At 43.2% G+C, this 16036-nt stretch overlaps 1 protein-coding gene and 1 pseudogene across 2 annotated transcripts in view; both read right to left on the reverse strand.

The window, feature by feature from the left end:
* Window positions 1–2938: 2938 nt before the first annotated feature.
* NXF1 (nuclear RNA export factor 1) overlaps window positions 2939–16036 on the reverse strand; it is an 88435-nt gene continuing 75337 nt past the window's right edge. For both annotated transcript variants that reach the window (XM_077287538.1, XM_077287539.1), the window contains exons 14-21: window positions 15869–15979; window positions 15731–15789; window positions 15512–15627; window positions 15252–15291; window positions 14192–14264; window positions 13139–13321; window positions 12604–12664; window positions 2939–3270 (exon numbers count right to left, since the gene is read on the reverse strand). In XM_077287538.1, coding sequence (XP_077143653.1) covers window positions 3232–3270; window positions 12604–12664; window positions 13139–13321; window positions 14192–14264; window positions 15252–15291; window positions 15512–15627; window positions 15731–15789; window positions 15869–15979 — 682 coding nt within the window. In that variant the 3' untranslated portion in view covers window positions 2939–3231. The remainder of the gene's footprint in view (window positions 3271–12603; window positions 12665–13138; window positions 13322–14191; window positions 14265–15251; window positions 15292–15511; window positions 15628–15730; window positions 15790–15868; window positions 15980–16036) is intronic.
* LOC143806719 (ran-specific GTPase-activating protein-like) lies at window positions 4657–10162 on the reverse strand (annotated as a pseudogene).

The raw sequence follows: 16036 nt of genomic DNA on the forward strand, positions 1-16036 counted from the left end.
GCCACAGTGACCGGTAGCGAGTCGGCCGTGCTACCGGCACAGCAGAATTATCCTCAGAATAGGCCGACCTGACTTTGAAGTTTGAGTTTGGAGTCAGAGCTTCGAATTAAGCAAATAAGATGTCGCTCGTCACTAGAATGATTGCCCAAACACCCTATTTACAGCCTTCATTTAGTAAAATGTCATGTTCAGTCCTATGTAAACCAATATATAATATAGTGGATCTATAATCTCTCTAGTGACACAAAGGGCCTGGAATGACAGGCATGAAACCAATACCTTCATCAGTCACACAAATACAACCCTACAAAATATATTGTCATGTCTGTACCCGCCCGGCTACCATACAACCTCCCCCATACCACTCATTTATGCAAACACACCCTATTCCCACCCAAACCCTACTATGCCTTGCCCACTCACACCAGCCATGCCAAATCTGCAAAATCCAATCATTACATCCCAATTTTACCCTTCTGAAAAAGAATTTACAGGAGATTTTAGCAATAACAGGTAAATTGCATGCATTTGCAGTGACTTTTGTTGACCCCGACTCCCCTATAATCCAAGGATCTTGTATAGTACATCCGCATTCACACGTAAGGCCCCTATATACATTACACTAAAATGGGCTGAACCCGCCGATACCGGTGTATGGGGGGGGGGGGTCTCAGAATTCTCTCCCCTGACATAACGTTGAAGAGAATGACCTGACACGTTGAATATCTAACAAAAGACCCTTTTGCTCTTTGGGAGAACAGATTCTACTAGAGTCTGGTATCGGCTGTATCTTAGAGAACAACGGTAATGTCTTTGTACGAGAGAGAGCCGTTGGCAGTACAATCGTCCAGCTGACCACTGTGTAATGTACATGGGGGCCTTTAGACTGGGCTTACACGTACAGATTATCAGATTATGGTCCATGTCAGAAGATTATCCCAACAAGTGCTGGGACCTGGCCAAAATCATCTACATTTGCTCCCATTCTATGGGGATCTTGTTTACTATGTAGATCTACAAATTACTATTTCCGTGATCAATTAACAGAATTACAATTTTTTTTTTTTAATGCTAGATAATTTTTTTTTTTTTACAGATTATAGGTATAAGAAATACATGTGAACGCAGTCTCATACTTCCCTATCCCTATTAATTGAAAAAGAGGAAGAGACAGACATCTTTAGGGCTCATTCACACTTCAGTTTTTCACGTATAAGTTCTGTGTTTTAGCACTAGTATATATAATGGCCTATGGGGTAATTCCCATGTCTAATTTGTTGCACACCGATTGATCAGTGCAAATTTGCTGAAATGTGTCTGATGTTGATCCGAGTGTCGGATCAAACTCAGAAATGTAAGCAATGTACAGTTCCATGAGAAAATCTGACAAAACTCAGATGCCATAATGGACTGATCGATAGGAGAAGGTGAAGAAACGTTTTTTTTTTCCTCCTTTGAGAAAAATTGATGACAGTGATGAAAAATCACTGATGAAATTTGGATGAGCCCTTACTCTAAGGCCACGTTCACACGTTCAGTATTTGGTCAGTAATTTATATCAGTATTTGAAAGCCAAAACGAGGAGTGGGTGATAAATATAGAAGTGGTGACGTGTTTCTATGATTGATCCACTCCTGGTTTTGCCTTATAAATACGGATGTAAAATACTGACCAAATACTGATCGTGTGAACGTGTCCAAACATAAGAAATGCAGATTTATGCGCACACACACACGAACCAAAAGAGATTTAGTCTCTTCAATGAACGCACATACACACACAAACCCACCCATGCGTTACCACCCCCACACGCACACCCCTCACCCCTCCACACAGGATACAAACCCCCCACTCACACCTCAATCTTAGGCTTGCCATTTTCACATCAAGAGACAACGTTGGGTGAATCATAACACAGTGAGAAACATCTTTTACTATTCTTACGCTAAGCTACTTGTGACAATAAAATAAAAATAAAAAACATGCCACTAAAAAAAACTAATTAACATGTAATAAAACTGGAACGCATAAGTACTGGGATAAGAAAAGAACAAAACTATAAAGCAAGGCTAGAGGCAGAACATCACTGCAATGACGTCTACGGACGTGTCGGTACTAGTAAAGGCTTAAATTCAATAATCAGATATTAAATACATTTTAAGATACTTTTCTCAACATAAATAAACAGTTTTATTGTAATTAAAAAAAAAAAACTAAAAAAACAACAATCACCCTAAATTAAAATCTCTATGGAATTGTGTTTGCAGAACGCTGTACAGCACTGCTCGTCGTGTTACTATACACAGGGGAGATTTCAAGTCTTCCCGACCTTGGATCATTCTGCTGTTAGAAAAGATCATTAAATCAGCAGGGAAATCACAAGTGGTCAAAGCTGGTGCAAAGAAAACGAGATCTGCGCAGAGATCAGCCTGCAACTTCCAAAGGGTCAGCTGCAATCTGATGTGCTGCCACCGCTCCATTTTTCCTGTGCACTAGTTTTGCCAATTATGTCCTGACCACCAGCACAAGGTTTAATACTACTTAGGCTTCCTCTTCGATCGGCATTAATTAAAGCTCTACTGATATCATATCACAGATCAGCAAGAGTGGACTATGAATATATCATAATGCCAATGTTCTGTTATGACTAATAGCAAGGCCCCTTTTATAATACAGTAAAAAAAAATGCATGTTTCAGTTTACATTTAGGTTTTATCTAACCAAAAGTGAGGTTGCTGGACTGGAGAGAAATGTGGCGTTTTCTTTGACTTGCAATCTCATCATCCACTTGTCACTTTGTGCTTTTTTTCCACTCTGGCATTCATCACAAACGTAAAAGTACTTCGTAGACCGGAAATGTCCATTATGTAGCTGCGAAGATGAAGGAAAGATCTAGGAATCCGTATGAGACAATCACTCACGCGGACGAAAAAAAGGAGAGCTTGTATGCTTCATCTGATCCGTGAAACAGATAAAGGAGTCTCGTAAGTAGGCAGGCCACTCAGGTTTTCCAGGAAAATAACAGACGAACTTTTTTATTTTTTTACCGAACTTGTAGACCGTCCTCTAGTCGGATGTGTTTGAATGATAAAACAGAATATTCGTAGTGCCCAGTGAAGTGGATATTAAACAGAGGGTCCTTGTATCCACGAGTACCTGTATGGTTGAGTTTACAGAGTCTTTATGTAGAGGCTTTAAAAATAGCAAATGTAGGAAAGATTAATGTGGACGTCAGTTAATGAACGCAATTTCTGGGATTTTACCCTCCGTCTGCAAGGAAAAAGAGAAAGAAACAAAAAAAAAAAAAAGACAACAAACTTAAAGATTTGATATATTGCAATAGACAAAGGTAAACTAGAGAATCAGTGTGTATCTATTTCAGAAAGAATATAACTCCCTTTTTAATTGATGGAAGTACCATGAAATATAATCTTCAGAGACCTTAGGGTGAAGATACAGATTTCTATATACTGATTAGTGCGGCCTTTTATAGCAATACTGTATATATATACCTTATATATTTTTTTTTTTTTGAATTTCAGCAAGGATTTTCGGACTTAAGAAATAATGTCTCTAAATCAAAGCTATGTTTCATGTACATATAAAGTGCATTTAGCGCGTAGTGGAACAAAGAAATGCCGTCCATATGTGGCCATACAGAAATGCAGTGTATATGTCTACTGCTTATGGTGATTCATACAGGACAATAATAATTGTATGTCATTGGATGCTTTCTAAACATTAAACAACCTCTGAGTCTCAATGCACTGTCAGATACAAGGCAGCATCAAACATTCATCTGCTTATTACGAATGCTTATGTTTGGATCCTTAAGGGCAGAGCAAGCCACTCACTAACCACAAATCAGAATTTGTGGCTCCTGGAGTCATCGCTATAGTCAGTTCTTCACTACAAGCATTTCAATCAGTGACTAACGAATGGAATAAAATGTTTCGGATTCTGGCCCTGGAACCAATTGCTCTTGCAGTTAGTATTATCAAAGGACAAATGGCTTTTGGCACAGAAGAAATTACCGGTCAAGTGAGATATTTGCCACAATAGGGCTTTGGAAGTGAATGTCTAATTCCATCTTACAGCAGCCTTAGCATAAAACATTTGTAGTAACAACCCTTCATATGCCTGGTAACAGAGTCAACAACATTGCCAAGTAAAAATGACAAACCATGCCATAACTAAAAGACTATATGGAACGATTCCCACAACAATCCATCAACTGGGAAGATAACGGCTTGCTGGTTAATGACACCGCATTCTTTGGTGGTCAAGTAGATCTAGTACCAACATATAAGATGTTGAAAATAGAAGTTGTGAAAACCTATTAATCCAAAAGTGACATTTATGAAAACTCAAGATTTATGAATTCGCAGTTCAAATTTATTTAATTTATCAGTCACCCTAGCAGGGTCAACAGAAAATAACCCATTATATACTTTCCAATGAAACACCTCTAAGGAAATGCAATGTTGGACTGTCTTCTATGGCCATTTGCATAGGACCACACTCATGAATATTCCTAGCCAAGACATAACCATTATAAATTTCAGTACATTTTCAAACTGGTTTTGTTACTTTGAATGACTATAAATAAGTGTTTCCACTATGGAAAAAGAAACTGAACACAGTACATTTTCATGACTGGGGAATGGATTTGTTTCTGAAAAATTCAGCTGAAGGACAAAAGCTTAGAAAAAACGACAACCTGAATATTTAAACTCAGTTCTTTTTTCTTAGTTATAGGTCCCTTGTAAAAAAAAAATAAAAGAACAAGGCTCTAGTTGACTTATTGCTTCTCTTCTGTTTTTTTCTTGCTTCGCATCTTCTTTGTCTTGAACCTTGCTTTCCTCCTTTACAGAAAGTTCTTCTAATTTCTCAGCACTATCATTTTTGGTCACATCTTTAGTTTTCTCCTTAACTTAATTTCCACATTCTTCAAATTTTGCCCTGAATTTCTGGGCATTTTCTGCATTTAAAATCGAAATGGCCAGTAATTCAGGTTTTGGTGCTTCATCGGCGTAATCTGCATATATATTACAGACCCAGGCTCTGTCACTACCAGCGTTGGGTTTCAGTTCCATTGATGGGGTCACATGATGATTCGCACAGATTTTCAGCGTCTTATCTCTCCTCATCAAAAGGCGGATTGTTCCCTTCTCCTTGTGTTTAAGTAGTTTAACCCCTTCATGACCCAGCCTATTTTGGCCTTAATGACCTTGCCGTTTTTTGCAATTCTGACCAGTGTCCCTTTATGAGGTAATAACTCAGGAACGCTTCAACGGATCCTAGCGATTCTGAGATTGTTTTTTCGTGACATATTGGGCTTCATGTTAGTGGTAAATTTAGGTCGATAATTTTTAATTTATTTGTGAAAAAAAACGGAAATTTGGCGAAAATTTAGAAAATTTCGCAATTTTCACATTTTGAATTTTTATTCTGTTAAACCAGAGAGTTATGTGACACAAAATAGTTAATAAATAACATTTTCCACATGTCTACTTTACATCAGCACAATTTTGGAAACAATTTTTTTTTTTGCTAGGAAGTTATAAGGGTTAAAATTTGACCAGTGATTTCTCATTTTTACAACAAAATTTACAAAACCATTTTTTTTAGGGACCACCTCACATTTGAAGTCAGTTTGAGGGTTCTATATGGCTGAAAATACCCAAAAGTGACACCATTCTAAAAACTGCACCCCTCAAGGTGCTCAAAACCACATTCAAGAAGTTTATTAACCCTTCAGGTGTTTCACAGCAGCAGAAGCAACATGGAAGGAAAAAATGAACATTTAACTTTTTAGTCACAAAAATGATCTTTTAGCAACAATTTTTTTATTTTCCCAAGGGTAAAAGGAGAAACTGGACCACGAACGTTGTTGTCCAATTTGTCCTGAGTACGCTGATACCTCATATGTGGGGGTAAACCACTGTTTAGGCATACGGCAGGGCTCGGAAGGAAAGGAGCGCCATTTGACTTTTTGAATGAAAAATTGGCTCCAATCTTTAGCGGACACCATGTCGCGTTTGGAGAGCCCCCGTGTGCCTAAACATTGGAGCTCCCCGACAAGTGACCCCATTTTGGAAACTAGACCCCCCAAGAAACTTATCTAGAAGCATAGTGAGCACTTTAAACCCCCAGGTGCTTCACAAATTGATCCGTAAAAATGAAAAAGTACTTTTTTTTCACAAAAAAATTATTTTAGCCTCAATTTTTTCATTTTCACATGGGCAACAGGATAAAATGGATCCTAAAATTTGTTGGGCAATTTCTGCTGAGTACGTTGATACCTCATATGTGGGGGTAAACCACTGTTTGGGTGCACGGCAAGGCTCGGAAGGGGAGGCGTGCCATTTGACTTTTTGAATGGAAAATTAGCTCCAATCGTTAGCGGACACCATGTCGCGTTTGGAGAGCCCCTGTGTGCCTAAACATTGGAGCTCCCCTACAAGTGACCCCATTTTGGAAACTAGACCCCCCAAGGAACTTATCTAGATGCATAGTGAGCACTTATAACCCCCAGGTGCTTCACAGAAGTTTATAACGCAGAGCCGTGAAAATAAAAAATAATTTTTCTTTCCTCAAAAATGATTTTTAGCCCAGGATTTTTTAATTTTCCAAGGGTAACAGGAGAAATTGGACCCCAAATGTTGTTGTCCAGTTTGTCCTGAGTACGATGATACCCCATATGTGGGGGTAAACCACTGTTTGGGCACACGGCAGGGCTCGGAAGGGAAGGCACGCCATTTGGCTTTTTGAATGGAAAATTAGCTCCAATCATTAGCGGACACCATGTCACGTTTGGAGAGCCCTTGTGTGCCTAAACATTGGAGCTCCCGCACAAGTGACCCCATTTTGGAAACTAGACCTCCCAAGGAACTAATCTAGATGTGTGGTGAGCACTTTGAACCCCCAAGTGCTTCGCAGAAGTTTATAACGCAGAGCCGTGAAAATAATAAATGTGTTTCCTTTCCTCAAAAATATTTTTTTAGCCCAGAATTTTTTATTTTTGCAAGGGTAACAGGAGAAATTGGACCCCAAAAGTTGTTGTCCAGTTTCTCCTGAGTACGCCGATACCCCATATGTGGGGGTAAACCACTGTTTGGGCACATGCCGGGGCTCGGAAGGGAAGTAGTGACGTTTTGGAATGCAGACTTTGATGGAATGGTCTGCGGGCGTCACGTTGCATTTGCAGAGCCCCTGATGTGCCTAAACAGTAGAAACACCCCACAAGTGACCCCATTTTGGAAACTAGACCCCCCAAGGAACTTATCTAGATGTGTGATGAGCACGTTCAACCCCCAAGTGCTTCACAGAAGTTTACACCGCAGAGCCGTGAAAATAAAAAATCATTTTTCTTTCCTCAAAAAAGATGTTTTAGCAAGCAATTTTTTATTTTCACAAGGGTAACAGGAGAAATTGGGCCCCAATGTTTGTTGCCCAGTTTGTTGTGAGTACAGTGATACCCCATATGTGGGGGTAAACCACTGTTTGGGCGCACGTCAGGGCTCGGAAGGGAAGTAATGACATTTGAAATGCAGACTTTGATGGAATGGTCTGCGGGCGTCACGTTGCATTTGCAGAGCCCCTGATGTGCCTAAACAGTAGAAACACCCCACAAGTGACCCCATTTTGGAAACTAGACCCCCCAAGGAACTTATCTAGATGTGTGATGAGCACGTTCAACCCCCAAGTGCTTCACAGAAGTTTACAACGCAGAGCCGTGAAAATAAAAAATAATTCTTCTTTCCTCAAAAATTATGTCTTAGCAAGTAATTTTTTATTTTTGCAAGAGTAACAGGAGAAATTGGACCCCAACAGTTGTTGCCCAGTTTGTCCTGAGTACGCTGGTACCCCAAATGTGGGGGTAAACCACTGTTTGGGCACACGTCGGGGCTTGGAAGGGAGGGAGCACCATTTGACTTTTTGAATGCAAGATTGGCTGGAATCAATGGTGGCGCCATGTTGCGTTTGGAGACCCCTGATGTGCCTAAACAGTGGAAACCCCTCATTTCTAACTTCAACACTAACCCCAACACACCCCTAATCCTAATCCCAACTGTAGCCATAACCCTAATCCCAACCCTAACCCCAACACACCCCTAACCACAACCCTAACCCCAACACACCCGTAACCCTAATTCCAACCCTAACCCTAATCCTAACCCTAATCCCAACCCTAACCCTAATCCCAACCCTAACCACAACTGTAACCCCAACACACCCCTAACCCTATCCGTAACCCTAACCACAAGCCTAATCTTAACCCTATTTCCAACCCTAGCCCTAATTCCAACCCTAACCCTAAGGGTATGTGCCCACGTAGCGGATTCGTGTGAGATTTTTCCGCACGACTTTTGAAAAATCTGCAAGTAAAAGGCACTGCGTTTTACCTGCGGATTTACATCAGATTTCCAGTGTTTTTTTGTGCGGATTTCACCTGCGGATTCCTATTGAGAACAGGTGTAAAACGCTGCGGAATCCGCACAAAGAATTGACATGCTGTGGAAAATACAACGCAGCGTTTCTGCACGGAATTTTCCGCACCATGGGCACAGCGGATTTGGTTTTCCATAGGTGTACACGGTACTGTAAACCTGATGGAAAACTGCTACGAATTCGCAGCGGCCAATCCGCTGCGGATCCGCGGCCAATCCGCTGCGGATCCGCAGCCAAATCCGCACATGCCATAACCCTAACCCTACCCCTAACCCTACCTGTAACCCTAACCCTAACCCTACCCCTAACCCTAGTTCTAACCCTAACCCTAGTGGAAAAAAAAATATATATATATTTTCTTTATTTTATTATTGTCCCTATCTATGGGGGTGATAAAGGGGGGGGTTTATTTATTATTTTTTTTATTTTGATCGCTGTGGTAGAACCTACCACAGCGATCAAAATGTACTTGTTAGGCTACGTTCACATTTGCGTTGTGCGCCGCAGCGTCGGCGCCGCAGCGCACAACGCAAACAAAAACGCGGCAAAACGCACGCTAAAACGCTGCGTTTTGCGCCGCATGCGTCCTTTTTGGCCGAAAGTTGGACGCAAAAAAAATGCAACTTGAAGCGTTTCTTGCGTCCAACGCTTGCGGCCATGCGGCGCAAAACGCAGCACAACGCATGTCCATGCGTCCCCATGTTAAATATAGGGGCGCATGACGCATGCGGCGCCGCTGCGGCGCCCGACGCTGCGGCGCTGACCGCAAATGTGAACGTAGCCTAAGGAATCTGCCGGCGGGTGTACTGAGCATGCGCCCGCCATTTTGGAAGATGGCGGCGCCCAGCGAGGAGACGGCCGGACACCGGGAGGATCGGTAAGTATGAAGGGGTGGTGGGGGGGTGTATTGGAGCACAGGGGGGGTGATCGGACCACAGGGGGGAGCGGACAGCAGGACGGGGGAGCCGGCAGGCGGACGGAGGGGACCGGACCCCATAACGGAGGACGGGGGGGGGGCGATCGGTGGGTGTGGGGTGGGGGGGGGGGGGGTTACTTCAGGTTTTCCAGCCATGGCCGATGATATTGCAGCATCGGCCATGGCTGGATTGTAATATTTCACCTGTTTTTTAGGTGAAATATTACAAATCGCTCTGATTGGCTGTTGAAAGTGAAACTGCCAATCAGAGCGATCGTAGCCACGGGGGGGGGGGTGAAGCCACCCCCCCTGGGCTGAAGCACCACTCCCCCTGTCTCTGCAGATCGGGTAAAATGGGAGTTAACCCCTTCACCCGATCTGCAGGGACGCGATCATTCCATGACGCCACATAGGCGTCATGGGTCGGATTGGCACGGGTTTTCATGACGCCTACGTGGCGTCATGGGTCGGGAAGGGGTTAACATCACCAGTGCCTCGTTCTTTCCACCCAACGGGGTCATTTTCAGAAGCAAATCTGAACAACTTTGCTCTCATTTTAAATAGCTATTCATGTGTCTTAATCTCTTGCTCTGGCAATGAAACAATTGGTTCGAAGTGAGGATCGTGATTGACTTCATATGCGGTCGTCAACAGAAGGTTCATGCTCTTCTTTGGGGTCCTTGGTGTCGGCCATCAGAAGGAGGATGCAGGTGGATTGCGCGGCACAGGTCTCGGCAGCAGGATGTCGCCCTCGCTCCGAGGTTTCGCGCTGTTTTACCTCCCTCCCACTAGCAGCACATAAAAGCGTGCGTCCAGCAATACTGTATTTTGGAAAGAATATAGAACATCTGGATCATGTCACTTGGGTCACTGCATGCTGGTGTAAGAGTAAGGCTACTTTCACACTAGCATTTTTTGCAATCCGTCGCAATGCGTCGTTTGGCCAAAAAAACGCATCCTGCAAAAGTGCTTGCAGGATGCGTTTTTTCCCCATAGACTAACATTAAGCGACGTATTGCGATGGATTGACACACGTCGCAACCGTCGTGCGACGGTTGCGCCGTGTTGTGGCGGACCGTCGGCACAAAAAAACGCTACATGTAACGTTTTTTGCTGCCGACGGTCTGCTTTTTCCGACCGCGCATGCGCGGCCGGAACTCCGCCCCCACCTCCCCGCACCTCACAAAGGGGCTGCGGAAAAATGCATCCGCTGCCGCCGTTGTGCGACGTATACAACGCAAGCGTCGGTAACCTCGGCCCGACGCACTGCGACGGGCCGAGCCCAACGCTAGTGTGAAAGTAGCCTAAGTCCGGACAAATGTGCTCTTCTCTCCTCACTGCTAAATCGGTATACGTTTTGTGCACTTTAAACTGCATAGAACTTTATGAGCACTAAGTGAGCAGTTTATAAGTAATATAATTGACATAGTAGGAACAGTTTTATAGATAGTTTATATGTGGATGACGCGTGTATTTTGCTTACAAAGAGGTACATGTGTTTTAATGATATTATAATGTGGTATTGCAATAAGATGGGGACAGTGTAAAGTTAGGATTTGAGTTTTGGAGTAGGATAAAATGATATAGTTAGGAACGGGAAAGTGTAGTGGAGGGCACAGTAGGATCAGGAAATAGATAAGTATGGAAGGGTAATAGTTAATGCAGATAGGAACGGCCCCAGTTTGGGTGGGGCACGGGTAAATATAAGGGAAAGCATTATATGGTTTTAGATAGTGCAGATGTTACCAGATAGGAGTTTTTAGGAGCAGACATTTGGGGCCAGAGGGCCACAGACTGTGGGAGCAGCATGAGAAAGGCAGTAACAAATTTTAATGGTTCATCCCGTAACGTCCAAGGCCAACAACGTGAAACAGGCATGGAGGAGCCTGCCTTGCCTTCGTTCCCTAAGGAAAAGCCGGACGGGGATTGACAAATCGAAACAGGGTCAGGATTCTGGGAAGCTGCGGAGCTTGGGTGGACCATCGCAGGGGCAAGGAGTGCCAGCAAGGAAAGGGATAGCGCAGGTGGAAGGAACCGTTACCGCTTTAACGTATTGTGCTGTATCAGTGACTAAACATGAACCTGATCTGCTGAGTAAAGCTGAATTGTTTAAAAAGGACAAAAGCATTTGCTCTTGACTGTGCGGCTGCATCTGGAGCCGCAATCATGTAGCTGACAGAGTCCTCTGGACAGAAAGTGAGTGTTATCCAATTCACACAGAGCACATAACAGACGGGGCAATATTTACTTGCGGGGTGTAAGTCAACAATCCAGCCCCTCGCCCACAACTACCGCCCTGTGAACCATACACTGGCCACGGAGATTGCAGCATATTGCGGTGTTCGCCTCACTAGGGAAGCAGTACCTCGCTTTGCCTTGTAAATGACTTGGGCAGAAAGACTTCCTTCCAGTGTGGAGAGTAATGCTGCAACCTGTCATTTACTCAGATGTCACCAAGAAGCAGAAACTTGTAAATGTTTACTGGCGGAATTATAACAAGGGATGTGGATGTGGGTGGTGGCATGTGTGGCCCCTTGTCCACTGCTAACAATTAGGAGGTGTCCATTTGTTGTACTTATTTCAATGGAGAGCTGGCCATAAGCATTGCTACAGAATCACAAGCAGATGTAGCCACAATTACACCGGGTATTGTCTGAGAAGTTCCAGGATATCAGACCTTTACCAATGTGACCTGATACAATCTAAACAATGGAGGACCTGCGTCGTCTCCGAGTCTCTCCGCACGATTGTACCACCGCCCTGCCTGTGAATCCCAGCCCCGCAGTGTCTTCTTATTTATTCATACTACGGGGCTGGGATTCACAGGCAGGGTGGCCGCACAGGAGCAGTCAGCTAGACTGCATATGAGGACGGACGGGCAGCGCTCACTGCGCCTGCTCAAGGCAGGAGAAAAGAGCGCAGGCGCCGGCAAATTTCATAACAGCGCTGAGGAGGAGGCGGCGCCCGGCGCCAAGAAGATTTGAGTGACGGCTGCCTCCTTGACTGAAGACAAGGTATTTAGGACAAATTACAAAACTGATTATTTCGGCAGTTACAGCACCCAGAACTAAAAGAGCCACCTTGTCAGAATGCAGCATTACTGCTGCACAAGGTGGCTCTTTTAGTTAAAAACGCCTGGGGGGTTGACAGGTTCCCTTTAATTAAGAGTCTACCATGTAATCAAAACCAAACTAAAAGAAAATACAATTCAGCCTTGATCAATCTGTCCTTACCTTGAGTTTCATAAAAATCCGAGCTGCCTGTTCGAAGTCCCAACCATTGTCCTGAAGACACCTGCGGGGGAAAGTTGTACAGTTATAAAGTGACCCAAACTATAGGGCACACGCAGCTGAATCTTGGCTCTTTATGGGCGCTAACTATTTTGTGCCAAGACAAGAAGCTGGATTCCCCCAAAAGGTTTCATTTTGGAAGGATTTCCCTGCTTTGCTCTGGCAGAGTTTAATCCTGTTCTTAGCCTACAGTATACAGCTCCTGGCTGAACGATTGTACAGTAGTCAGTGCCATCCTGACTCCATACACAGGAGGCTGCTGGACTCCGCCGAATGCTCCGGTGTTTTTTTTTAAAAGAGAACGCTGCCGGACTCCTCTGCAGCGGCTTATGTCCCAGGGACAAACGGTCTGGCCATAGGAAAGCTGATGTGCTAACATGTCTGGGAGCCTTTATGAGGTCCGCCTTTACTGTATTTGAGGGGCTTCATGTTTTAGAAGCAATCATTTTTTGTAATTCTTGAAAAGTTAAGTTCTTACTTTTGAGACCATTCAGAATTCATTGAAGAAAACAGTGAGAATGCTTGCACCAAATCTTGTGGCACTGCTGCAAGGACCGGTACTGGGCTGCTGGAAGGGGTAGGAGCTGGAGTGGCAAAGGCTTTCCGAATCTCCTCTGTCGTGGCATTCCTTATGAACTGTTCGTCATTCACTAAAAGGAGCCTGAGGGGGTACAAACATTTTATTTTCACACAATATTTAAAAGAAATCTCAACAAAGCATACACACAATAACAAGCTTGCTAAAAAGTGTCAGCCTTATATGGTGGAATAAGAGTAGACAATTCATAAATCGATCTGCCCGATTGGAAACATATCTAACTCAGTGACCGCTTTGCCTCGGATCAGCACAGCTCTATATTACCATTGTATTAGTAGGAAGGAAATTTGATGTGTATATTATCATCAGATATCCATCAGTTCCCAATGATGGACCCTGGACCAGGTCAGAATTCTGGACCCTTTTACATTGGACTACCAGGAAATAAAATATTACATTTTTGTTCTGAATGTTGATCCAGTCAATCAACACTCTGCACTCAGGAGGGAAACACTTTCTCTTTTATGGCAGTCTGCATCACACACTATGGATGTACCTATATCCCATTTCCTTTGTCCTTTCCTATCACTCGGTTAGACTTGATCCTTTTCAACCATTTGTCCTTTTCCATCCCATTTTCCACCATAGACCACTGTGGGACATTATCCTAGACAACCAGGCAATCAAATATCAACCTCCCTCCTTTAGTGAAAACTATACGCGCTAATGACATTTCGGCTAAATTCAGACATCCGTATGTCGCGGACCACCTCACGGACTGGCTGGGGGTCTCCTGGCCCAAACTCAACAGCCTAATAGGTATTTATAAGGATGTCGAGTTCAAGTCTGGAGACTGAAAACGGGTCTCTACTCAGGCTAACACACTCATGTGTGAATGTAGCCCAATCCCCTCTATATCCATCAGGGAAGTTCTAATTAGTCTGAAATTTTGTTTTTGATGTGCTTTTGGTCTAAAATGTGATTCTGACTTACCCTCCATCAGAGCCTGGCACAGCGATGAATACCCGAGTGAAAGCACGTACAGGGTCATTCGACTGCCCCTCAACTAAAAGGAGTAAAAGTAAAGTGATCAGTACATATTTTAGAAGGCGAACCCCTGATGAATTACAGCAATTACATTTTCACAAGAGAACTGACGGAGCCAGTTTTTCACCTTCGTCATTTATGGTGCTTCCTTATTGACACAAACTCATTAAATTACAGGGTTGGACAAATCAGTCACGAGAGTGGCAAGAAAATCATGGCTGGCAAATGAAAACTCATGGTCAGTCAACAGGGAAACTTGCTCATCAGGCATTCATATTGCTTCCGATGCATTGTAAAAGTGGCCTCTGCTTCATAGACACTGCTACCAATTGGATTTGCTATTGGATGTGCACTTTGGATACCTGATTGCTAATGTCGGTTTTAAAGATGCATTTTTTCAACTTGCCGATATACACATTTTTTAATGTTATGTCCAGTCTTTATTAGCAGAGCCTTGTTTGGCCAGCCTTTACCCTAGCTGCACAGCAAACCCCATCTATAATAATGACTACAGATGTGACTATACAGTGCCTGCGCCGTAAAGTAGAGTGAATGACAAATGGTCACATCCTCCTCCATCTGTTGCCATTTTATGGACAGGATAAAGGCTGTCAGATGAATAGGAGGTGTCTTACTGAAAGAAAAAGTGAGACACAACATAAAAATATATATAGCGGTAAATTGTACATAATTATCTTTAAAACTCACTTGTTATAAGGGGATATCCGGCACCGCTCACTTCCGCATGACGTTACGACCCCACAAACCTGCTGAGAAGTGTGCACGATCGGCAGCTATCACGCTCAGATCCTTTAATGAGGAGCAGGACACCGGCAATATATCAGGCGATGTAGAGCGTGGGGGTCGCAACGTCATCGGTACTGCGCAATCGGTTGCAGAAATTAGCATTGGATAATCCCTCTGTGGTCAGCCCCATTTATAACTCCTCCACTACTAACTGCACATAACAAAAAAAAGAAAAGCTAAAGAAACAGAAGATACGCACCTTTAAATACACCGTTCACGACAAAGCACAGTAGTGTGTTCTGTAAGAAAAACCATCATTACTGAGGTATAATGGGATATTTCCAGGGTTATCAGTAACCCTGAAGAAGGGTGCACAAGCTGCTTAATAGAAAGTGAAATACTATAGGCTAGAGAAAAAAAAAAAATATGGCAGTAGATAATATTACCTAGGTTATCAATGACACAGGTCATTGTATTAATAAGAAAAAAACAACAACCCTGAGATGCCGGCATACTCACAGACTGGGCAGTGACATCTACTACAAAAGAATTGAGGTCATGTTGCGTGCGGGGGAGCTCGTTCAGAAGGCTGACAACATTAAGGCGCTTGTATTTCAGCAGTTTAAAGCGGTGTGCTAAAAAAAATAAAATAAAATAAAAAAATTAACTCTGCTTTACACTTGAATTGTTTTGACAGTTTTTAATCCACACATTAAAAGTAGAAAACTCTATTCTTACTTGGATCACGTAATCTTTTTATATTTCTGCTGTAGTTGAAATAGTCCCCAAGACTACTCCTATATAGAGAGAGAAAAGCTACATTAGAGAGAAGACAAAAATTAGAGAGGGAGAAATGGAGGAAGGAGAATGACTGACCTGGAGGGATTCTGTCCTATCTGACTAGGGATGCTCAGCGAACAGCAAGCCTCATCGTGGTACACATTAAGAAGGCCTTGACGATCTTCGCTATCGTAACATGCATAGTATCTGGAAAAGGTACAGCATAGGCCACAGATGATTACAAGAAGAAAATGACAGCTTATT

The sequence above is a fragment of the Ranitomeya variabilis genome, chromosome 2, assembly GCF_051348905.1.
Source record: "Ranitomeya variabilis isolate aRanVar5 chromosome 2, aRanVar5.hap1, whole genome shotgun sequence".
Classification (NCBI taxonomy): Eukaryota; Metazoa; Chordata; class Amphibia; order Anura; family Dendrobatidae; genus Ranitomeya; species Ranitomeya variabilis.